Source organism: Hemitrygon akajei, chromosome 9 (genome assembly GCF_048418815.1).
Source record: "Hemitrygon akajei chromosome 9, sHemAka1.3, whole genome shotgun sequence".
NCBI classification, from domain to species: domain Eukaryota; kingdom Metazoa; phylum Chordata; class Chondrichthyes; order Myliobatiformes; family Dasyatidae; genus Hemitrygon; species Hemitrygon akajei.
In genome coordinates, this window is record NC_133132.1 from 69,644,767 (window position 1) to 69,671,110 (window position 26,344).

At 43.2% G+C, this 26,344-nt stretch overlaps 1 protein-coding gene across 1 annotated transcript in view; it reads right to left on the minus strand.

Moving 5' to 3' along the window:
* Nucleotides 1–283: 283 nt before the first annotated feature.
* Nucleotides 284–26,344, minus strand: part of hsp90ab1 (heat shock protein 90, alpha (cytosolic), class B member 1) — a 30,837-nt gene continuing 4,776 nt past the window's right edge. Inside the window, exons 2-11 of the mRNA XM_073056253.1 lie at nucleotides 23,792–23,935; nucleotides 19,593–19,959; nucleotides 10,561–10,709; nucleotides 9,910–10,224; nucleotides 9,576–9,741; nucleotides 8,859–9,049; nucleotides 7,517–7,664; nucleotides 6,933–7,201; nucleotides 6,321–6,654; nucleotides 284–612 (exon numbers count right to left, since the gene is read on the minus strand). Coding sequence (XP_072912354.1) covers nucleotides 503–612; nucleotides 6,321–6,654; nucleotides 6,933–7,201; nucleotides 7,517–7,664; nucleotides 8,859–9,049; nucleotides 9,576–9,741; nucleotides 9,910–10,224; nucleotides 10,561–10,709; nucleotides 19,593–19,959; nucleotides 23,792–23,935 — 2,193 coding nt within the window. The 3' untranslated portion in view covers nucleotides 284–502. The remainder of the gene's footprint in view (nucleotides 613–6,320; nucleotides 6,655–6,932; nucleotides 7,202–7,516; nucleotides 7,665–8,858; nucleotides 9,050–9,575; nucleotides 9,742–9,909; nucleotides 10,225–10,560; nucleotides 10,710–19,592; nucleotides 19,960–23,791; nucleotides 23,936–26,344) is intronic.

Genomic DNA, 26,344 nt, shown 5'->3' on the forward strand with positions numbered 1-26,344 from the left:
GGACAGCCACTGACAATCTGTGGGGAGCCCACAGAACTATCCCACCATGCAGCTCTAAGCCCATCACAAGGATCTGCTCCTGATGGGGGAAACACTCAACAGTCTGCCGAGGACAAGGTGTCGGATTTGACCCTGAACAATGATCCCCTCTTAGAGCCAGACATCAGTTGCCTTTTTCCACTTCCCTGATTCTTCCCTCTCCAGGCACCTGTCACTCCCGAGGCCCAGATCTGCCCTCCTATACAGAAAAACTGCCACACCAGATTAACCAGACCAAAGTGAGTTATGAGAGAATCACCATGCCAGTGGTTGAAATTTTATTTTACAGAACATAGCTCTGAAATAAAACATGCTCTTCAAAATAAAAATACAAGGACAGCAACAATGACAAGGGCCCACTCACTGGCAAAACAACTGTATACATACACCACAGATCCTCTGCCAGAACCAAATTAAATACAATAGTCCAATGTCAGCACCCGAGGGAGATGGGTGAGCAGTATTAATCCACCTCCTCCATGCGGGAAGCATCCTCATCTCCCTCCAGGGGTGGGATCTCTTCAACAGCTTGTGGAGCAGCCTCTTCCACAGAAACCTCCTCGTCGTCAATACCTATGAACAGAGAGAGTCAGTGAGTATCTTCACCCATACAAAAGGTTGCTAAGTGGGATGGATGAGGGAGCTACAATATGACTAGGCACTGCAATCCCAGCAGCACCGATTCGGATAGAATACTAGCTAGATCCCAGAGTCAGACTCTGCCTAGAGCTGTTGGCTGCGGAGGCAGAGGTATCAAAAAACAACCAGATTCTGGTACTGCAATCTTCTATTTTATTTTCCAGAGAATGTACATTCACCAGCAGGATAATTGGGAGCAGGAATCTAAGGGTTCTGCATTTCAATTTTACTTGCAGACTAGCCCGCTTTCCACGAATCCTTTTTCTGAAAGGGAAATTACACTCATGACCCAAGACTGCAGTCCAGAGTCAGCTGATTTTGATCTTGCTGAATCAATAATGCTTGCTGAAGTACCCATAGCTAAGACTATGGATTTCAGCTGTAGTCCTAAAGAGGAATATTTAATGATTCCCTTCAGAGATGCACACAAAGAACTGCCATTTTCCATCGCCACCTTGACATCCTGTGGCATTTTGCTTTCTGCTCAAAAGCCCAACCCCAATACTGTTTTTAGAACAGTATTTACAACTCATGATCCATTCTCACAATTACTCCCAAATCTCTTGGGTAGTGCCTTATCAAATTTGTCTGCCAGTTCATCATACTGCACCAGCCAGTTTGGCCTTGTCCTGTCTCAAAGGTCATGTACTTTCCAGTAAACTATATACAGGATCCCAAATGTTAGCCACTGCTCGCTTACTTCCACAGGTATGGGTGGCCTTCTGATCTACCACTGCCAGTCCCAGTTCATACTCCATGCCTTTGTTTGGGTTTACCACCTGGGCTCCATGCTGAATTTCACTACAGTGATTTTTTTTTAAACTCCGCTCTACCCTTAAATAACCAAACCACTTAACTTGGTAGGGTAATATTCTATGATATTATGATCACCATTCTCAAAAGGTCCCTACTTGGAAAGGAAGGGTTAAGTGAAGCTGGCTAGCTCTGGGGGTCTGACCAACCTGACCCATTTGATAGCTTTGTTTTGTGTTGATGAGGACAGTGCAGTTGATGTAGTCTACAGAAACTTCAGTAAGGCCTCTGGCAAAGTCCCACGTGAACAATTGAGCCAAAAGGTTAGAAACCACCGAATCCAGGTTAAGGTGGTAAACTGGACCCCAAGTTGGGGGTTGGTTTTATGATGGGAAACCTATGACTAGTGGTGTACAACAGTGATCAATACCAAAATCCTTCCTGCTCATTGTTCCGGGAACAGCAAAGATGCATAACCAGGATGATCTTTATCCCAGCTCAACATCGAATACCATTATCCCCTCAAAACTTAAGCTTCAAGACCTTCGCCTCAATACCTCCTTGTTCAATTGGACCCTCAATTTCCTCACATGCAGACCCCAGTCAGTTCAGATCAGCAACATATCTATGATTTCCATCATCACAGGTGGACCACATGTGCTTAGCCCCCACTCTCCTTACTTTACACTTATGACTGTATGGTTAAGCATAGCTCTAAGGCCATATTCAAGTTTGCTGATGACACCACTGTTGTAGACCAAATCAAATGTGGTCATGAATATAGTGTATATGGATTTCAGCAAGGCATTTGACAAGGTACCCCATGCAAGGCTTATTGAGAAAGTAAGGAGGCATGGGATCCAAGGGGACATTGCTTTGTGGATATGGAACTGGCTTGCCCACAGAAAACTAAGAGTGATTGTAGACGGGTCATATGGAGGTCGGTTACCAGTGGTGTGCCTCAGGGATCTGTTCTGGGGCCCCTACTCTTCGTGATTTTTATAAATGACCTGGATGAAGTGGAGAAATGGGTTAGTAAACTTGCTGATGACACGAAGATTGGAAGTGTTGTGGATAGTGAGGGCCGTCAGAGGTTACAGCAGGACATTGATAGGATGCAAAACTGGGCTGAGAAGTGGCAGATGGAGTTCAACCCAGATAAGTGTGAGGTGGTTCATTTTGGTAGGTCAAATGTGATGGCAGAATATAGTATTAATGCTAAGACTCTTGGCAGTGTGGAGGATCAGAGGGATCTTGGGGTCCGAGTCCATAAGACACTCAAAGCTGCTGCGCAGATTGACTCTGTGGTTAGGAAAGCATGCAGTGCATTGGCCTTGTGAATAGTCAGAGGCTTTTTCCCAGGGCTGGAATGGCTAGCATGGGAGGGGCACAGTTTTAAGGTGCTTGGAAGTAGGCAAAGAGGAGATGTTAGGGGCAAGTTGTTTTTTTAAAAAACATGCAGAGAGTGGTGAGTGTGTGGAATGGGCTGCCGGCAACAGTGGTGGAGGGGGATACGATAGGGTCTTTTAAGAGACTCCTGGATAGGTACATGGAGCTTAGAAAAAGAGGGTTATGGATAATCCTAGGTAATTTCTAAAGTAAGGACATGTTCAGCACAGCTTTGTGGGCCGAAGGGCTGTATTGTACTGTAGGTTTTCTCTATGTTTCTATGAATCAGTATATAGGAGGGAGATTGAAGATCTGGCTGAGTGGTGCCATAACAACCTCTTACTCAATGTCAGCAAGCTTCAAGGTCTCTTTGGAGCTTATTATTGACTGCAGAAGGAAACCAAAGTCCACAAGCCGATCAGAAGTGGAGTATTTGGGAGGACCTTTCACATGCCCAGCATGCAAGCGTAATTACAAAGAAAGCACGGCAGCACCTCTACTTCCTTAGGAGTCTGCAAAGATTCCGCACAACATCTAAACTTTTGAGAAACTTCTATAGATGTGTGGTGGAGAGTATATTGACTGACTGCATCACACCCTGGTATGGAAACACTAACAGCATTGAACAGAAAATCCTAGGAAAAATAGTCGATATGGCCTAGCCCATCATGGGTAAAGCCCTCGCCACCATTGAGCATATGTACATAAATCGATGCTGCAGGAAGGCAGCATCCATCATCAGGAGCCCCAACCATCCAGGCTCAATAGAACTGAGTACATGATTTAAACAATCACAGTCTAGGTTTAAAAAAAAGTATGTTAACCTTTGGGGGAATGCCTTCTACGAAAACAATTTGGAATCAGACGTTCCAATCAATAAGATGAGATTGGAGGTGTGGGCTGTAGAGGTGCCCTGCCTAATAAAAGACATACAAAGCCAGGTTACTGACAGATCCTGCTCTTCTCAAGAAAAATCTATTTATGTGCACAATGCCTCAATTAAAAATTTCAGAGGACCCTGGAAGAAGAATTAGAGAAAAATTGAAGCTGGAAAAGGCTACAAAAGTATTTCTAAAGTCCTGGGGGTTCATCAGTCCACAGTAAGAGAAACTGCCTACAAATGCGGGAAACTCAGTACTGTCGCTACTCTCCCAAGGAGTGGGCATCCTGTAAAAAGATTGCACCAAGAGCACAATGCTGACGGAGGTGAAAAAGAACCCGGGGCTAACAGCAAAAGATCTGCAGAAACCTCCAGAACTTGCTAAAGTTTCTGTACGTACGTCCACTGAACAAGAATGGTGTTCATGGAAGGACACCACAGCTCTCAAAAAAAATTATCAATCGCTGCACATCTCAAGTTTGCAGAAGACCAGCTGGATGTTCCACAACTCCTCTGGGACAATGTTCTGTGGACAGGTGAGATTAAAGTTGAACTTTTTGGCAGAAATGCATACTGCTATGTTTGGAGGAAAAAGGGCACTGCACACCAACAGCAAAACCCCGTCCCAACTATGAAGCATGGTGGAAGGAGCATCATAATTTGGGGATGCTTTGCTGCCTCACGGCCCGGAAAGCCTGCAATCATTGAAGGAGCAATGAATTCAAAATTGCATCAAGCCATTTTTCCTGATGAAGGGTCTCGGCCCAAAACGTTGGCTACTCTTTTCTCACGGATGCTGCCTGACCTGCTGAGTTCTTCCAGCGTTGTGTACGTATTCTTTGATCCACAGCATCTGCAGTTGTATTTTTGTGTTCTGAACCCAGAAACTATAATAGTTTTGTATGGAGAGCTGATCCGCCTCGCCATTGGGCAAGTCCCATCAGCAGGAAGCATTTGGTAGAGGTTATTGCTGCTAAAGGAGGTTCTTTCAGTTATTAAAAACAATGGTTCACATCCTGTTTCCATCCTGGACTGTGAATGATTAAACCACGTGTTCAATAAAGACAAGAAAAGTACGATTGTGGGTTATTAGTTTAGGCAGATTGCATTTGTCTATTCTTGTGACTTGCATGAAGATCAGACCACACTTTGAGTAATTAATGCAGAAAACCAGGTAATTGTAAAGGTTCACAAACCTTTTCCTTGCAACTGTAGATGCACTTGATATAAAAATTTACTTTGATCTTTGATATACATTAACAATCTTGGCTATGGATATTAAAGTATGAATTGCTAATCAAGTGACATGAAAACTGGCAGTGTTGCTGATAGTGAGAACAGTCAGACTACAGGGTAATACTGAACAGTTGGCAAGATGGGCAGAGTAATGTTACATGGAGGTCAATGCTGATCAGTGCGAGGTGATGTACCTACTTAGTAAGATGTAAGAATAGAGTGACACCGTAAATGGTAGGGGTCTATGGTTTATTGAGAAAGAGGGGGATTTTGATGCAAGACCAAAACATCTATGAAGGTGACAGTAGCAGCAGATGATGGCAGCAACATGCAGAAGATTTACCTTAACTAAGGGATTAAAAAAAGCAGGGATTTAATGGTATAACTTCAGTCACAGCTGGATTACGATACAAAGTTCTGATTGTCATACTACAAGTGTGTGATGACACTGGTGCAAACGAGATTTAACAGGACATTGCCCAATGGAGCTTTAGTTACAATGAAAGAGAGGATGAGTGGAAAACCTGACAGATGTGCACAGATAAAAGAGTAAACAGTAAAGATTTCTCTATAGCAGAAATATCTGAAACCAGAGGGCTAGGTTTAGGGCAAGTAGTTTTACAAAGGCTTGTTTTTGCAGAGATGGTTGGAATTTGGTACAAAAAACCCAAGGGATGGTAGAAACAGACTCAGTGTTTATATAGACAAGCACTTGAGAAACACAAGGCTACAAGCCAAAGGTATGAAAATAGGATCCGTACAGATGGAGCTACATAGGCACACTGAGCTAAAGGGCCTTTTATTGCTAAAGGATAATATTAGATCCAAAACACCATCTTACTGCCCCCCTCTCTCACACTGTAGATTAAAACCCAGTGACCCTCAATGATTGCTGTATTAGTCTCGTACTTTTGATTTATACCAGACTCTGCATTACTGCTTATTGCAAGAAATATGTAGGCATCTCTTTTCCTGTCACATTTTCTCAGCTGAGAAAAAAAACATTGAACATTGAGCAGAGCCAAAGCTTTCTAGCCTTCACCCCCATTCTTTAAAACCAGACCCGATGCTCCTTTTCCATTTATTCCCCCCTCCATTCTATTAACTAGTTATCCCGGCAAGTTTATTGCCTGACATTGGTAATGATGTAATGGCAGCTAAATGATACCCACTGGATGGATTTGTTGGATTAATCCTCCTCCTATCAACACCCAGATCAGGGTTTCCCAACCTTTATGCTATGGACCAATGCCATTAAACGAGGGGTCTGTGTACCCAAGGGGTGGGAACCCCTAATCTAGATAATACTTGGCAGGATCCAGCAAATACCAAGCACGGCCTTAGGTAAGAGATTTAACTTCCTCACGATACTGAGATTACTCACCCAGTCCCAGTTTGACCATGCGATAGATTCGGTTGGAATGTGTCTGGGGGTCATCCAGTGAAAACCCAGAGGATAAGAGTGCAGTCTCAAAGAGCAGGATCACCAGGTCCTTCACAGCTTTGTCATTCTTGTCTGCATCAGCCTTCTGCCTCAGGGTGTCCATGATCGGGTGGTCAGGGTTGATTTCCAGGTGTTTCTTGGCCATCATGTAGCCCATGGTGGAGTTATCCCTCAGTGCCTGAGCCTTCATGATCCTTTCCATATTGGCAGTCCAGCCATAAGTGCTGGTCACAATACAACAGGGAGAAGATACCAGCCGGTTGGAAAGAGTCACCTGGAGAGGCAAGAAGACATATCAAATTCTGCCCTTCAACCAGACCCTCCCTCAGCACTATGTGTGACCATCACCAAGGTCAATCCTGCAGCTATCGATAGCCCTCGTACCAGCGATCGAGTGCAGAGTTCTAGGTTCTATGATGGACTTACAGAGCAGGTGAGCTTCCTGACACCAAACTGGCACTTGCCAATAGTGAATATTACATGTGGCTGCCCTAACTGGAGCAGGACCAAGCGTTACTCAGGTTAAGTACACTAAGAATGGAGACACCTCACCTTCTCCACCTTCTTGTCCAGGATCTCCTTCATCAACTTGCAGAGGCCATCATACTTGGTGCGGTCATCTTCTCGCTTCTTCTTCTCCTCGTCATCCTCAGGCAGCTCCAGCCCCTCCTTCGTGACGGACACCAACTGCTTGCCGTCAAACTCCTTCAGTTGCTGCACGCAGTACTCGTCAATGGGCTCCGTCATGTAGACCACTTCAAAGCCCCGCTTCCTCACCCGCTCCACAAAGGCTGAATTGGCTACCTGGTCCTTGCTTTCACCTACAGATCCAGACAGAAATCAGTATGGTAAGTCTGTGCCCCAGCTGTGATGGAAATGCCACCTTGCCGTTGCCCCAACTGAACCCCTATCATCAGGTACCATCAGACCAAGCTGCACTCCCAGAGTCAGGTTACACTGAGCACACAACCTCAACTTGCACTTCCCAAACAAAAGAAAATGTGCATTTGGGTTTGAAAGAGGTTGGAGATAAACATCTGCTGGAAGAGATATTTAAGAAGGTGGGAGTAAATTCATACGACTGCAGAAACAGAGGAAGGCTGTATCTGCTCAAGCAGTGCTAGCTCTCAACACACCTGTGATGTAGTAGATACACTTCTGGTTCTCCTTCATGCGGGAGACATAGTCAGATAAGGACGTGAGTTCGTCTCCAGACTGGGAAGTGTGATAATGCAGCAGCTCTGACAACTTCTTGCGATTCTGAGAGTCCTCATGGATACCGAGCTGTGAAAGAACAGACAGAGGAAGTCAGCAGGCACAACTCCAATAGCAAGCCAGAAAGAACCCACTTTTGCTGCCCCCCATATCACATACAATTGCTGCACAACCAAAGACCATCCTAGTTCTTTCAGTATGCCCTAGGCCCCTGTGCGCACACCTGCATTCCCAGTAAGCAGGATCTTACTCCACCTCAAGGAGACCAAATGCGCAAAAAGTTACTATTGTTTGGTCATCACGTTTGCATCACCCAGTACTTGGAGGCTGAACCGATTGGAAAACAGCAAGCAGATACTGTTTTTTTGAAGAGGGAGGGCAGCAGACCAATTTACATCTGCAATTGCAAAAACAGAACAAAACGATTTGCTCAATTTGTCACTTTTAATGAAGACTTCACTTACTGCAAATGGTAGGGAATGCCTTTTAAGTACAGGCCTACATAAACTAGCCTTTCTTCACATTAACAAAGCACTTAAAGTGGAATAAAAACCCATCACAATTCCACCTGACAACAGTGGCCACTTGACCAAATGTTTCAGTTACTTTCGATGTGCAGTGTCCTTAGTGGGAGGACTTTGTCAAGGGCACTACATTTGTTGAGAAACAACACATGTTGGGATCTGGAACAACTATCTGCTGGAGGAACTGATGCTGCTAAATTTGCTAATGACAAGGATGAGTTGGAAAGTTTTTACAAAAGATCACATAGGAGGCAACAGCAGAGTAAGTACAAATGGAATGGGCAGGCAAAAGTCTGCCATACGAGATTTGAAACACTCAAATGATAGGAAGTTTCAGAATTCTGGGATACAGAGGGACCCACAAAAGGATTTGTATATATACTCAGTAATTAGAAAACTGACAACACCTCTTTATTCCTGGGAAACTGAATACAAAAGCACGTTATGCTTCAATCTTATAGGCAAGACACTTGGGACATCTTAAGGAGGAAATGTTGGACAGACCATATTTGTTTCTGGTGGAGTCTAGAAGAGCAAAAAGAACTAGACTGAACATCAAGGGGTCATGACAGGTATCTGTGGGGTCATGAATCAGCAGCAGCCACCAAGCCTATACATTAAAGTTCCTCCACAAGAAAACCTATGCAGAAATTTTCACAGACCAGACCATGGATCTCAGGAAAAAGCAGCTCAACTTTAAGGAGATACAACAATGTTGAAGAGTTACTGGTCGCCATACCTTGAGGTTCTTGGAGAACTGCTCGTAGAACTTTTTGTAATTCTCCTTGTCTTCTGCCAGTTCACTGAACAACTCCATGCATTTCTTGACTATATTCTTACGGATGACCTTCAGAATCTTGCTCTGCTGAAGCATCTCTCGGGAGATGTTCAAGGGCAGGTCCTCAGAGTCCACCACACCACGCACAAAGTCTGAGCAAAATAGGAACAAATACAATTGCACATTTAAGAAACTAAGAATGATTGAGAACAGACATTCCAGAACACTGTAGATACCAAGACAAAGCCAATACATGCCACAAGTCGCTAGACTTGAAGATGGAACTTCAAACCTACTTGTTTACTGTGTCAAGCCAGGTCCAAAACATACAAGATATTCCAAATTCAATTCACCTCTCATTCAGACTCTCAGGCATCATACAGCAGAATAGATGTGCTGGTTGTCAGATCTTGCCATCAGCTCTGCAGACTATGGGCCAGCCATCTAACATTTGCTACTAGACTGTACCAGAATGGGCATGTCCCTCTTCTGAACCAAGACTGTGGAAATGCAGGTCACAGTACAGATATAGGACAGAATGTCAAGGGAATCACTGGAGTGGAGGCAGACAGCAAAGGAAGAACAAGAGCAGAGGATGATTCAGGGAAATTTACAAATGGGAGACATTCACCCATATAACAAGCACACAATCCCACATCATCAGGTTGAAACACTTACTGAGGTATTCAGGGATCAGCTCCTCACAGCTGTCCATGATGAAGACTCTCCGGACATACAGCTTGATGTTGTTCTTCTTTTTCTTGTTCTCAAAGAGATCAAAGGGTGCCCGTCTGGGAAGGAACAGGAGGGCTCGGAATTCCAGCTGCCCCTCAACAGAGAAGTGCTGAGGAGAAAAGAAACCCAGTCAATTGGTCAAGACAGACATTGACACATAGGATCTTTAGGATAATTATAAAGAACCTGAACAGTAATTCTAACTAAACGAGACTGCCCCATTTCAGGACACACACACAAACCTCGCCTCCTCCCCCAACCTCAGTACTAGACCCACCTTCACAGCCAGGTGGTCCTCCCAGTCATTGGTGAGACTCTTGTAGAACTCGCCATACTCCTCCTGTGTGATATCGTCAGGATTGCGAGTCCAGATGGGCTTAGTCTTGTTCAGCTCCTCCTGGTCGATGTACTTCTCCTTGATTTTCTTGGTTTTCTTCTTGCCCTTCTTTTCATCATCTTCCTCCTCATCTGAGCCCACATCTTCAATCTTGGGCTTCTCTCCTTCTTCATCCTCCACTCCTTCCTCTTTTTCTGCCTTTTCCTCTGGCTCTGCCTCATCGTCACTGATTTCCTTCTCCCGTTCCTTCTCAACCTGAAACCAAAAACCAACGCTAGTCAAGCTCACCTTTTCCTTCCACCACCTCTTCTGACATGTTCCAGGCATCTACCAATAAAGAAATGTCCCAAATCTCCTTTAAACTCTGTTGCCCCCCCCCCCCACCTTAAACCTATGCCCTGCCGTTTTAGACATTTCCACTCCAGGCAAAAAAAAAATTACACTATCTGTGCATCACAAAATTTTACACGTTTCAACATTATTCTTAGCCTCTAATGCTCTAGAGAAAACAAAGTGAATGTTCTTCTTTGGTAATAGCTAAAATGCCCTTTCTGTTCTATGCAAAGCCCCAACCACAGATCCTCCACTTACAAAAAGAGTAATGGGGTAGCCAATGAACTGAGAGTGTTTCTTCACTATCTCCTTGATCCTCTTCTCTTCTAGATACTCAGCCTGGTCCTCCTTCAGATGTAGGACTACCTTTGTACCGCGACTGATAGAATCACCTCCATCACCCTTTCCTGGAAAGCAAGTCAGAGATAGTTAATCCATTAAAGGCTCATGACCCAACATCCACTCATGGATCTAGTATCAATCTAGAACAGAATCCTGAGATAAGCTTTGCTTATGACCTTAGTGCAGGGAAGTGATAAATATGTAGATCAGCCAAAACAATGAATAATAGAGCAGGCACACAGAACCAAGTCTACATGTGAATGTATGAAATTAAGAGTAGGCCACTCAGCTCCTCTAGGCTTTTCCAAATTCACTGCATTTCCCTCTTCAGAAGCCTTTAAAAATAATTATCTAAATGTGCAATTAGTACCTTTAGTACTTTCATCAAATCCGTAAAGTCAACAGTGTAAAGGAAGGACAAGTCTTTTTTTTAAATGCCAACAAGGTCATTCATAGTCATCTCAACTCATTCACTCCTGAACATTTATTCCCAACACCCCCTTCCCCATCATACCCAGCCATGGAACAATGGCTCCAGTGTTAACTGTCTACAAAATACACCCAGGCAACACCAACAACTGCCAAACCAGGAACCTCAACTGCGAAACGCAAGAGCAATACGGGATAACCACTGCCTGCAGCTTTCCCTCCAAGCTCTACATCACCCTGACTTATCACTACTCCCTGTCACTGGATCCAAACCTGAAACCCCCACCCCTCCTCTTCAACAGCACAAAGAGAACAGCTTCACTGAGAGGCCAACACTACACACAGCTCATACCACTTTCTGAAGGGACAGTCAGCAGCACCAGGACTCTGAGACACCAGAAAAAGACACACTCATGCCTACCAGCTATTTCCTGTCCTCCACATCAATATCTTTATCTCCAACGTTGGACTTCCTAGTTGCATAATAATCTTATCAAGCCCTCTAGTTCAGCTCTCCCCACTTAACTAAGGGCAAGATGCATATCCCAGATGCAACTACCACAAATGGTGAAACTCCATTGCAAAATGAACCCCACACCACAATCCTTTCTTTTCTGCTGTAACTTTTGATGCAACATTTTATCAAACAACATCAGTACAGAACATCAACTAGTTCCCCATAACAATTGGATAACTTGTGAAATCACTGAGGAAGAGACTGTGAAACATTGTTTTAGTGTTACTCAGTTTGCAGCACAGAAACAGACCCTTTGGCCCACCATGTCCATGCCACCCCTTGTACACATCTATGCTAATCCCATTTACCCATAAAGCTTGCAGCTTCAGATATCAAAAGGGAATTATAGACCAGTTAACCTAACATCAGTGTTTGGGAAAATGTTGGAGTCTATTAAGGATGAGGTTTCGGGGTACTTGGAAACTAATGACACAATAAGTCAAAGTCAGCATGGTTTCTGTAAAGGGAAATCTTGCTAAACATATCTGTTGGAATTCTTTGAGGAAGTAACAAGCAGGGTAGACAAAGGAGAGGCAGTGGATGCTATTTGATGAGGTGCCTCACATGAAGCTCCGAAACAAGGTAAAATCCTATAGCATTACAGGAAAGATACTGGCATGGATAGCGGAATGGCTGACAGTGACTAGTGGTGTTCCTCAGGGGTCAGCATTGGGACAGCTACTTTTCACATTGTTTGTCAATGACTTAAGACAATGGAACTGATGGCTTTGTGTCAAAGTTTACAGATGATACAAAGATAGGTGGAGGGGTAGGTAGTGCTGAGGAAGCAATGTGATTGCAGCAGGACAACTTGGAAGAATGGGCAAAAGGGACAGATAGAATACAGTGTCTGGAAACGTGTGATAATGCATTTTGATAAAAGGAATGATAGTGCAGACTATGGGGAGATAATTCAAACATCAGACGTGTAATGGTACTTAGGAGACCCACACAAGATTCCCAGAAAATTAATTTACAGGTTGCGTCTGTGGTAAAGAAGGCAAATGCAATGTCGGCATTTATTTCAAGCGAAATAGAATATAGAAGCAAAGCTGAGGCTTTATAAGACACTGGTCAGGCTGCACAGTCATCAACAGTATTGGGCCCCATATCTCAGAAAGGATGGACAGACATTGAAGAGAGGCCAGGTGGTTCACGAGGATGATTCCAAGAATGAAGGAGTTAACATATGAGGAGTGTTTGACAGCTCTGGGCCTGTACTTAGTGGAATTTAGAAGAATGTGAGGGGATCTCATTAAAAACCACCAAATATTGAGAGTACTAGTTAAGGTGGATGTGGAGAGGATGTTTCCTATGATGGGGGTATCCAGAACTAGAGGGCACAGCCTCAAAATTGGAAGGTGACCTTTTAGAAAAGACAAGGTTTTTTTTAGCCAAGAGTGTAGCGAATCTGTGGAATGCTCTGCCACAGACCGCAGTGGAGGCCAAGTCTGTGGGTATATTTAAGGTGGAAGTAGATCATTTCCTAATTGGTCAGGAAATCAAAGTATATGGTGAGAAGGCAGGTGCATGGGGTTGAATGGGATCCAGAATCAGCCATGATGAAATGGCAGAGCAGACCTGATGCGCTGAATGGCTGAATTTTGCTGCTATGTCTTATGATCTTGTCTTAAATGTTGTAACCCATTTCAAGCCTCCAAATTCTAACATTAACTCTACACCCTCATTCCAACCTGCTGAAACTGGTAGATTCTTGTCACCTACCAGCCCCATCAGGTCATCCCTCACTCCATGACTCCAGGGAAATCAGCCTATGCAATCTCTCCTGATAACTGAAGTCCTTCAGTTCAGTGACCATCCTGATGAATCTCCTCTGGAACCATTCAAGTTCAATGACATCCTTCCTACAGAGACTCACCACAGAAGAATCACTTCAAAGCACTAGGATTAAATTCTACTTGTCTTTACGCAATGCAATTTCCCACCCTCTCATGTCATGTCACCCCAAAAGCCTGACAACACTCCTCTGCCTATAGTAGATAGATTAAAGGATCAGATCATCATCATGGGCCAAAGGGCCTGTACTGTTCTATACCACAAATTTGATGTGCCAAAAGGAAATGCAGTTCAACGTTGCAACCAATCATATGAAACCATACCAAGATGCCACATGAATGAATGCACCAGCTCTTCCTGAAATACACAGGACCACATGAACTCAGGTGAAGGCCACTGAAAATTAAGGACTGCCACATCATAGCATAGCTCAGTTTGCTGAATGGCTGAGGATTCCGCATGCTGTTAAATCCAGCCACATCACTCACTGGGTGTTTACCCTTAAGCTCACAAGTAGACAAGAGCCAGTGGAAACTCACTGCTAAAGAGGAATGTTGTTTTTTGAACAGTAGCACACCAGGTTACAGTAGTAGAAGTGGTTGAAGCACCAGTGCCTGTTATAAATACCCAATCGTGATGTGGAGCTTCAGCTTGAAACTTCAAGATGCTGCTTGACCAGCTGAGTTTCTGCAGCAGATTGTTTGTTGCTAGTAACTGTACCTGGTTACTTACTCTGGGCCAACTCCAACAAATCCCTTCCTTACTGAACTTTCTAAATCTTTGTCCATCCTACAGCACATGTTTAAGACTGTGATAACACGTGTGTCAGTAGGTGAATCACACTGCCAACTCATCTCATCAGGCGTCATCATTTATGCATTAAGTTAATGCAGTATGATGCTGACTTGGAGGCCTGGAATGGATTAACGAACTTGATCCCCATCAAATCCATCATCCAATTTGGAGAACAACGCGCAAGTGTGTGATTAAAGAAGATAATCCTCTTCAGACACCTGTTTGTGATTACTGGTACCAATATAAAGCCAGACTACGGTCAGCACACATCAAAACATCAGCAACAACAATCACCATGAGCAGCTCTGACCAGGAGAGTCCTGATTCTAGCCAGTCGCAGAGAAGCTCAGGCAGACGACGATCTAACAGTATCGGCATGTGCCCCTTGCCCAGCATCCCAGAATACCCAGGGTATCAGGACCTTAAGGTAAGTTTCTGATGGCTTTATCAACCTCTTGACTATCTGAACTGTCCTCAGAATGCTTGCTGAAAATGAAAAATTGAAAAAAAAAATCACATTCACTAGTGGTTAAGATGCTTTCACTATCAGCTGCTGCTGAAATGTTACGACAGGATCCATGGAGGGGGCTGGGTCAATGACTTTTCATCATGCAGTACCTTGCTTTCCATTCCTAATCAGCTGCCTGTCTGAACTACATGAATTCTGGTTGAAAGAAGAGCTGGAACATTTAAAAAAAATTATTTAAAAATAGTACAGCAATTGAAGACAGCCAGTTTCATGTTTTATACATCTCCAGTTTCACTTCCAAGTTTCCTCCGGGGGGGGGGGGGGGGGAGAACGGGACTCTTAAAGGTGGGCTGCTGTGTCCACCTCACTGTGTTTATCAATAAAAACATACAAAATTAGGTAAGTAGTGCTAAAGTGAGGTAGTGTGCATAGATCTACTGTCCATTCAGAAATCTGATGGAGGGGAAGCTGGCTCCTAAAATGTTAGGAGTCTCTTCGGGCTCTTGTACCTCCACCTCGATGGTAGTAATGAGAAGAGGGCATGTCCTGGGAGTGGGAGGTCCTTAATGATGGATGCATTGCCTGTTGAATACATCCTAGTGCACTTGAGCTGGCTGAGTTTGCAACCTCCTGCAGATTTTCCCAATCCTGTGCAGTGTCCACTCTGTGCCAGGCAGTAATACAATCAGTCAGAATGTGCTCCACAGTACATCTATAAAATTTGCAGGAGTCTTTAGTATCATACTAAGTCTCCTGAAATGCCTAATGAAATGTAGCCACTGTCAAGCCTTTTTTGTAACTGCATCAATAAGTTAGTCCCAAGATAGATCTTCAGAGATGTTGACACCCAGGAACTTAAATTCCACTGATAATTCCTCAGTATAGACTGGTGTGTATTCCCCGACTTCCCTTTAACTGAAGTCCACAATCATCTCCTTGATTTTACTGACTTTGAATGCAAGGTAGTTGTTGCTGTTGCATATTTGTAAATGGCATTTAAGCTGTGCCTAGCCACACAATCGTGGGTGTTAATATTAGAGCAGTGGGCTAAGTACACATCTTTCAGATGCATCAGTGTTGGTCGTCAGCAAGGAGAGGTTACTTCCAATCTGCACTTACTGTGGTTTCACGATGAGGAAGTCAAGGGTGCAGTTGCACTTGGAGCTTATGGATTAGTACTGAGGGAGGGTGTGATGGTGTTGAACACTGAGGTGCTGTGAATGAACTGCAGCCTGACATAGGTATTACTGCTGTGCAGGTGATCCAAGGCCAAATGGAGAGTCAATAAGATTGCATCCATGATAGGAAAATCGCAGTGATTCCAGTTTCTTACTCAGGCAGTTGGATGTTCTGGCCATGACAAACCTCTGAAAACCCTTTATCACAGTAAAGTGAGTGTAACACTAACAAGTAAAACCAGAGGAGGAAGGAATTAGATATTGAAGCACTTGAATCAAAGGCAAGGTAGGATATGGACCAAATGCTGGTGAACGTGCACAACGTTTGATGCTGAATGACCCATTTCCATCTCATATGTCTAACTCATCCTTGTCTCTTACCCTTAACTTTAGGGCACAAAGAGTCTTCCTTCAAAACTTCACTCCAGCCTTGCACTCAACTTTCATGGCTCAAAGGAAAACGGCACTTCCCAGAAATCAGACAGCACAGTCGCCATTCACACTCTGGCCCAGTGGAGCCTGCAATTCCAAAGCATAGCAGGATTGTCTGGAGATTACAAGCTCCCAGACACCAATAGGCAATTCCACGACAAAAGCCTGGAAGATTACTTCCACGAGCGCCTGATGGAGCTGAAGCACAGACCTGTTCAGGCAGCCAGGCCCAGTTGCTGACACCAAACTTTACTAGCATCATAGGCTACAGTAGTTTTGCACTGGGACCTCTGAAGCACCCAGTAATTGGCAGTGTTGATTCTGGAGCAGACAGGTTCCATTCCACCTGGAACAGCTCAAGAAACTGGAACTCGTTCACTTTGATACACCATGTTCTCCCAATCAACCAAGTTTAATAAGACAGTCCTATTGTGTAATTATGTATATTTTATATTCAAGACTTGCACCCGAGCACTATTATTAGCCCAAGACATCTATCCAGCTTGCATAACTCCATCAACCAACGGCACACTTATCGAAACTGCTCACCCACGATGCTTTTGTGTAGCCCAAGCCCATGCAAAGTAGTTTTATGAAGGTTTTTTTAAACCAGTGGGTAAAATAAATTAGTCACTTGCTCAGGACTACACAATGTGTGCCAATTAAAACTGGAATTCTGCAGAATGCACTTACGCTGCCTGATCTCATGATCACAACAGCTTAAAGGTCTATAAATACTGATGCTAGGAAGATACCCATTTTTAAAGCGGGTTCACCGGAAAGCAGCTTACATTAATGAGAGATGGAAGGCATTTACTTCAAGTGCTCTAATGTTATATGCCGTGTACTTCAATGTTCAATGAGCTACATCCTACTATGGCTCTTTAATTAAACATGTAAATAATGAGGACTTTGTAAAATATTTTCTCAACATCTGGTTGCCTTGGACGATAGTAAAAACAGCCAAACCAAGTAACAAAACCCTACCCTTCAGATAGCAGCTCTCAGAGTACAGCAGGCTTACCAATCTATTGTACAATTTCAGCATCAATGGTCGTGACTGGGTTTGAGGACCAACAATCAGAAATTACGAGCATTGATCTGGGACAAAAATAAACTGCCAGGGCAACTCAGTGTCAGTCAGCATCTGCCGAGGTAAAGCGACGGGCAATATTTCAGATTGAGTCCCTGCATCAAGAGTAGAGGGGAAGGGCACAAACATGTATGTATGAATAATTGAGCCAGGTGGGGTGGAGTTCGGAACAACCACCAAATAAAAGTTTCAAAGACACTTGGATTAGGTATATGGATTGGAAAGGTTTACAGGGAGGGATATGAGCCAAATACAAATGGCACCAAACTACACGATCAACAAGCTCAAAGTTAATTTATTATCAAAGTACATAATATGTCACTATAGACAACCATGAGATTCATTTTCTAAATACAAAAAAAATAGAATCAACGGAAGACCACACCCAGCAGGAAACAACAAATGTGTAAAAGACAACAAACTGTGCTAACAAAAGGGGAAAAAAATTATAAATGAACAAAAATATTAAGACCATGAGATGAAGAGTCCTTGGAAGTGAGTCCACTGGTTGCGGGAACAATTCAGTGATGGAGTGAGTGAAGTTGAGTAAAGTTTTTAGTTGATTTATTGAGATACAACACAGAAAAGCCCCTTCAAACCACGCTGCTCAGCAATCTTCTAAACCCCAATTTAATCCTAGCCTAATTACAGGAAAATTTACAATAACCTACTAACAGGTAGGTCTTTGGACTGTGCAAGGAAACTGGAGCACCCGGAGGAAACCCACATGGCCCAGAGAGAACATACAGTGGCAGGAATTGAACCGGGTGGTCACTGGTAATGTAAAGCACTGTGCTAACCACTATGATACCATGCCGCACTCACCACCTTTTGTTCAAGAGCCTGACAGTTGAGGAGTAATAACTGTCCCTGAACCTGGTGCTGTGGGTCCTTGATGATGGATGCTGCTGTCCTGCCACAGCATTCCATGTAAGATGTGCTCAATGGTGGGAAGGACTTACCTGTGATAGACTGGGCTGTATCTGCTTTTTGCAGGCTTTTCTAGTCAAGGGCACTGGTGTTTCCATACCAGGCTATGATATACTCTCCATTGCACATCTACAGAAGTTTAGCAGAATTTTAGATGACATGCTAAATCTTTGCAAGTTTCTAAGGAAGTTACTTCTGCAGTATATAACTAATGCCATTCAGCGCATTATCCCATTTGCTCTCAATGAGGATCTCAGAATTACTCATTTGTTGCTATTACCCCCTCCTGTTCATCATGTCATTCACCAAGATAAATTAGCCACCTTCAGTTCTTTGCACACACTGAATAGACTGCATGAGTGGATGGGCAATGAATACTAGCATTGCCAGTGTCACCCGTGTCCTGTAAACCAGCTGAGCCTCCTACAGAACCAGATGAGGAATCAAGCCATCTTAGTGAACATTAGTTGGCATCAAAGTAAATGGCAAAGGGTTATAGCAGGGCAGCAGCACCTGACAAGTATTCTGTGTAATAGAATCCTCCAATCATTTAGGGCTCCCACTCTTTTACAGAGGCCACAGATCCCAGTAAATGAAAGAAATATCATAACTACACGGGTGTTTGAAATCCCTATTATTCACCAAGTGGTGGAAAGCCAGAGATCCACACTTGTACAGTTTTGAACACTTGAACTGAGGTGCTGCCTCATATTATAGCCTTTTAGTGGCAAAAATGGTTGGGGGCAGGGGGAAACCCATTCTCAGCAACAACTAACATGGCAAGAAACAGCCCTTTTTGTTTAAAGAACACAATGAGATAGAATGGCTTTAATGCAACAGTTGAAAGGCAGCACCAAACCACACTCCAGCATCAGACTAGCCAAAGAGCCAAAATGTTGCAGGAAACACTGTTCTACATTATTTATTATTCCTTGCTCGCACCAGTCATTCCAGAATTGCTCCATTCTTACTTAACTGGAATTATATAGTACCCAACATTAAAACCACAAACTATGTTCAGGCCATCCAAGAGAAAACGATATGCAAGTCGATACTGCAAGCTTGATGTAGTTCTACAATGAACCCTCCTGTGACCCTGTTCACCCTGGCCAAAATAATCAAGGATAGAGTGAAATCAAAAAGCTGGAGTCAGTAACAATAACCACCAATTACAAAATCTCACCTGAAGGAAATAAGACACCTTCACCTGCCCTGGTCCAGCCTCACCTGATCTATCACAAAATTCTCCCTTCCATGGGTTCACCCTCTTTTGCACGAATTGAGTTATAGTTTCTACTCACTGCTTACCAGTATAGGTTTTGACAGTGAAGGAGCCTCCAGCAGATGATTCCCAGGCATATGCCTCATCATCGTTGTTCTTGGTGAGCACTGTAACCTTCTCAGCTACTAAGTAAGCAGAGTAGAAGCCAACACCAAACTGTCCAATCATGGAAATGTCAGCACCAGCCTGCAGTGCCTCCATGAAAGCCTTAGTGCCAGACTTGGCAATGGTGCCCAGGTTGTTGATCAGGTCCGCCTTGGTCATGCCAATCCCAGTATCAATGACGGTCAGCGTACGTTCCTGTACATTGGGAATTATTTCAATCTTCAGGTCCTTGCCACTCTCCAACTTTGAAGGATCTGTTAAGCTTTCATAACGGATTTTGTCCAGGGCCTACAAGAGATAAAGTCCAGATATGGTCACAAACAATTCCAAATACCCAACAACAAGTATTAGAAGCAGCCTTTGTCATGAAGCTATAGCAAAAGGTAACTTCACAGTGCACCTTACAGAAGAAATAACAAGTCCAGAACCATCTAATACATGAAAATGACATCCACACTGCACAGGACACACTAGCCAACTGACATATTACTTCTTGGGAAGTGCCCATGACCACCAGAGAAGTCAGCATACTGGAGAGAAACACAAATAAGCAACAGAAGCAAGCATCACTTCACACTTTTTTGGACTGCACTCCATTTGCCACTTTTCAGCCCAGCTCTACATCCTGTCTATACCTTGATGTAACCTATGACAACATTTTACGCTGTCCAACCTTCATTTATCTGCAAACTTACTAACCCACTCTTCCACTTCATCATCCACATCATTTATAAAAGATCATTCAATTACTTAAATATGACATAAATGACTCAGATCACCAACGGTCACTAACCTCCAGCCAGAGTATGTTCCATCTACTACCACCTTATGCCTTCTGTCAGCAAACCAATTCAGAATCCACACTACTAAGTTTCCATGGATCCCATACCTCATGTCTTTCCGGACAAGCGTTCCATGGGAAATCACCTTACTAAAATCCTTGTACACATCCACAGGGGCACAATTGAGAGCATCCTGACTGGCTGTATCACTGCCTGGTATGGGAACTGTACCTTCCCCAATAGCAGGACTCTGCAGAGAGTGGTGTGGACAGCCCAGTGCATCTGCAGTTGTGAACTTCCCATGATTCAGGACATTTACAAGGACAGGTGTATAAAAAGGGCCTGTAGGATCATTGGGGACCCAAGTCATCCCAAACACAATCTATTCCAGTTTCTACCATCCAGGAAGCAGTACCGCAACATAAAAGCCAGGAACAGGACCATTTCTTCCACCAGGCCATTAGACTGATGAACTCATGCTGATTTGAGTGTACTCTACATTACATTGACTGTTCTCTTTATAAATTACTATCTAAATGTGCCATGTGCAATCATAGAGACATAACAAAAATTTTTCCTCCTCAAGGACGTAAGAAATAAAGTCAATTCAATTCACATTTGTTTAAATATCACCTCGTTGAAATTAGGTTCGTGAGGTATGAACTGCCCTTCAAAAAACCATACTGATTCTCCCCAACAAAACTATGCTTCTCCAAATGCTCTTAAGCTTTGTCTCTGAGAATCTTACCAATAGTTTGCCCACCACTGATGCAAGATTCACAGGTCTACAATTTCCAGCACTGGCCCTATTACTTTCCTTCAACAATAAAACATTCATCAAAACCTCCATCTCTCATGAGCACTAAAGCAAAATATTCATTAAGGACCTCTTCCATATCCAGGAACTTTCTCTCATCTCAGTGTATTCATATTTACATCAACTTTGGTTCCCATTCCCCTGTCAACGAAGCTTAAATCCTCCCCAATAACAACAGCATCTTGCCCTCAATGATTTTTGTCCCTCTCAAGTTCAGGCATAACACATCCCTTTTATACAAGCCATAGTTTTCCACAGAAGAGATCCCAGTGATGCACAAATCAGAAACCATGCCCCATGCATCAAGCCTTCAGTCAATTCTGCCAAGTTTTCCTAGTCTGCTTTTTGTTTCCTTAACTCCCAATAAGCACTCTTCAGGACCTCATCTCTGTCTACCTTTGTTGTTGGTAACAATGTGTAGCATGACTTCTGGCTGCAAAGCGCCCCATGATATGGACCCAATCAAATCTCTGATCCTGGGATAGGTTCCCTCTAAGTATCAGTGAGTATATACATGTGAAGAGCCAAAAATTGAGGTCTTGAATGAATACTTCTTGTCTGTATTTACATTAGAGGTTATGGAAGCTAGGGAATTCAGGAAGCAGAGGAGTGATGTCTTGAAATACATTATTTCTAAAAATGTACTGGTAGACTTAAAAGAGAAATAATGCACTGGGATCTATCAAATGCTCCCCAGGATGTTGTGGGAAGCAAAAGATTTTTTAGAACACTACAACACAGAAACAGGCCCTTCGGTACATCTAGTCTATGGCAAACTAAGTCTGCTTAGTTCCATCAACCTGCACCCAGACCACAGCCCTCTGTACGACCTCCACCCATGCACCTATCCAAATTTCTCTGAAATTGAACCCGTATGAGGCACGGTTTCCCATGCAGGTTCCACACTTCTGCATGAAGTTTCCTCTCATGTCCCCCTTAAACATTTCATCTTTCACCTTTAACCCATGACATCTAGTTTCACCCAACCTCAGTGGGGAACAAGCCTGCTTGCATTTACCCATCATAATTCTGTATACTTCTGTCAAGTCTCCCCTCATTTTTCTGCACTCCAGGGAATAAAGTTCTAACTATTCAACTTTTCCATGTAACTCAAGTCTTCAAGTGAATTTTCTACGCACTTCTTCAATCTTATTTACATCTTTCTGTCAGGGAGGTGATCAGAACAGCACACAATACTCCAAATTAGGCCTCACCAACATCTTATACAACCTCAATATGACATCCCAAATTCTGTAAGCGATGTTACCATTCCTCTCCACGCCTTGTGGTGCATCACATAACCTTGCTATTTCTTTAAAATTTGTTTTTTTTTTATTAAAAAGGCTGAGCTGCTAGCTTGATGCTCAACCCAGCACGAACGGAAAACATGCAAAGAGCCAACTGGAATCAAGCCCGGGACAACTCGCCTGAAAGCCCAGTGCCCACGCCACCAGACCATTGGCGAGCTAACCTATACATAATACTTTGTGTTGAGTACTTTCCTTACAAGCCCATCAACATGTGATGCCACTCTCAAGGAATTATGAATCCATATCCCAGATTCCCCTGTTCTACCGCACGCCTCAGTGCCCTACCACTCACCATTTAAGTCCTACTCTGATTTGTCCTCCGAAAGTGCAACACCTCACATTTGTCTGCATTAAATTCAATCTGCCATTTTTACAACTGGTCCAAATCGTACTGTAAGCATTGATAGCCTTCCTCTTAGTCCACTACACCCACATCTAGCTGTCATCTGCAGATCTGCTGATCCAGTTTACTACATTACCATCAAGATTGCTGATATAGATGACAAACAACAACAGACCCAGCACCAACCCTGTGGCATTCCACAAGTCACAGGCCTCCAGTCAGAGGCAACCAACTCCTACTAATCTCTGGCTTCTTCCATGAAGCAGATGTTAACCCAATTTACTACCTCACCCCAAATGCCATGTAGACAACATCCACTGCCTTGCCTTCATCAACTTTCCTGGTCACCTCCTCAAACAGTCAAAGATTGGTTAGACATAACCCACTACCACACACAAATCCATGTTGACTATCCCTAATCAGTCCCTGACTACCCAATTAATTATTTATCCAGTCTCTTATAATACCCTCTAAAATTGATTCAATACTGATGTATGATTTCTCAGCTTATCCTTGGACATAAATGAGATTCTGGAAGACTGGAGGATGGCTAATGCAGTTCCTCATTTAAGGAGAGCTGCAAAGACAAGTCAGGGAACTACAGGTTAAGCCTATCATCAGCAGTGGGAAGGTTCTGGAAGGAATTCTGATTCTTACTGTAAATGGAAAGACAAAGCCAGATAAGGGATAATCAGCACAGTTTTGTGTGGGAGAATAGTGTTCCAGAACTTTGAACGAGCTTTTATTTTGAAGAGGTGACCAAAAGGGGATTAATACTGTGGCTATAAAGCAAGGAGAATCCTGAAATATTCAGAAATAAGTCCTATATCAACACCGCTGGAGTCTCAAACATAGGATAAGAACTTACATCGGAAGCATTGGAGATGAGCTCACGGAGAAAGATTTCTTTGTTGGAATAGAAGGTGTTGATGATCAAGGACATAAGCTGAGCAATCTCAGCCTGGAAGGCAAAGGTTTCCACCTCATCGTCAATACGAATCTCTTCAGGCATCTGAAAAACAAAAATCCCTTCTATTCAGCACAAAACAAAACAGTTCATTTAATATTTCCTGGTGCTCCAGTTCACCTACCACCAACATTTTTTTCTCCACGCTCTACACATAGAATTTTGTTCACTTTCTGGTTAACAGAACAGCAGCCCAAAGATTGCTATGTCCCAACAGCTCAGTACTAAGAATTTCAAGTGATTGCCTGCTTTAAAATTTAGACCAAAAGTTTTGAAATTGTCAATTTCTTCTTGAACCAAATGATGGATATACATTTAAATGAAACATTGCATGTTGGAATGGCTACATGCAACTTCCAGTTTAAGATCGGTGGACCGTTTTCAAAGCAAGAAATATGACTGAATACTACATTGGTAACACTTTTTATGTGAAAATTTGTGGGGCCGATCTGAGGGTCAAGGCGTGCGGGACTGACTCAGACTGAGTCAGAGCATGGTCAAGGCATGTTTGAGTGGCTGGAGAGAGGTCAGGACATGTTTGAGACAAAGTTGGAGTTGGAGACCAGAGCCGAGTTGTTTTGGAGCCTATCCACCTAAAACAGTAGCAAGGCTGGATCTATCTATGTGCTACGCCAATTTGGAAATGTTGAGTATGGGCCAGAATGTGGCACCAGGGCCCAGAGCAAGGGGTCCAGCTTTGTGTGCAGGGGTTGATCCCATGCTTGGACAATTTAACTGCCGGGCCAGATGGACTGAAAAGGCAAGTTGTCTGGACCAGTTCTGCTCCCCGGCACTGAGACTGACGATGCGCCCTGCTCCAGGCTTTGTGGCTGCAAGCTTCATAATGATTTGTCCAGCTGTGTGAAGAACTGAGACTGAGGCTATTGGGCCTAGTCTAGCTGCTCTGGGCTTTGGGTTTAAGGACTCAATTTTGTTCTGAATGCTAATGCTTGCTTTATTGTTTGAATGATTTGTTTTTTCCCCTAATTCTGCACATTGGGTGTTGTTCTTTTTTTTTAAATTGGGTTCTTTCAGGTTTTTTGCTTTGTGGCTGCCTGTAAACAGACAAAACTCAAGTCTGTATAATGTATACATACTTTGACAATAAATGTACTTTGAATGAACACTGGAACTATAGGCCAGTCAGCCTTTAAGTCGTACAATTTTTAAAAGCAAAATTCAGACAGAATTACTTAGACAGGTTAATTAAGGAAAGTTAGCAGAGACTTAGAGCCCTGTGAAGAAGCAACAGAGGATCCAGACAAAATACAGAAATTTTATATGGATTACACAGTATTTTTGTACCAGCAGCACTAGACTAAATACCGTGGAATAAAAAGGTGGTAGCAGCAACAATTACTGAAGTGACAGGAAAGAGGACAAGGAGGCAAAAGTCAGTCATACATCACTCTGACCTTCAGCCCACCACATTCACGCTGACCTTTTTTCCTATTTGCCTGCACTAGGTACCTCAGATTCCTAGAACAGAAACAGACTCTTCAACCCACCATATCTAGGAAGTATCTTTCTATGCCTTGCCTAATCACGGGTCTCAAACAAAATCATTGTATCAGACTTCACCACCTTCCCTGGCAACAAGTTTCAGGTACCAGCTACAGTATTCAGTGTAAAATGCCCCTTTCCTCAAATACCCTTAAAACTCCTTCCTCTCACCCCAAATGCAGTAGTGAACAACTGCTTTCATTCAGGAGGGAAATGCACAGCAGAGCAGGGGCTAGTCAGCAAAACAAACAAATTTCTTTATAAACTTTCGTAACTCTCAAACACAAGAATACACAGTACATTTTCCCAATTATTAGACAATAAAACTGGACAGTAAACCATGAGAATGGTTAAAGGCCAAGATGATGTAGAGAAGCTGTTGGAATAGACAGATGGATGCTAGATTTGACAAATTTTAACACCAAGAACTGCAAGGTGTTAATTTCAGTAAGGGAAATAACAAAGGAGGCAAACTCTAAACATATACAGAATAAGAAGATGGGAGCATGAACAAAGTCTGTTAATATCAGGTGGTTGAGAAAGCAGTTAAAAACATAACATTGAGCATTATAGACAGTTATAGTACAAGAGCAAGGATTATATTGTCAGACTCTACATTTAGAGTTGTAAGTGTAACACTATGGACACCACAAGCTATTCAAGGCAAAACACATGCTAGTCTGCCTCTGAAACAGAAGTTTTAAGGTGGACCCGACATCATTTAAAATCAAAAGTGCAGCAGTGAGTGTGAAACTGTTCTAATTGTAATTGGGTCAACCATCAGGGATCAAACCAAGGGCACCAAGTAACAGTGGAAGGTTATAATCGGAAATGCTGTCAGGATAGCACTGGGAAATGGCTGTTTCTGGAAAGGAATAACAGGGCTGGCCAAATCACTTGCTTCAGTGCTGTAACCTAATGCATGTCAAAAAGATTAAAAACCCAATGCAA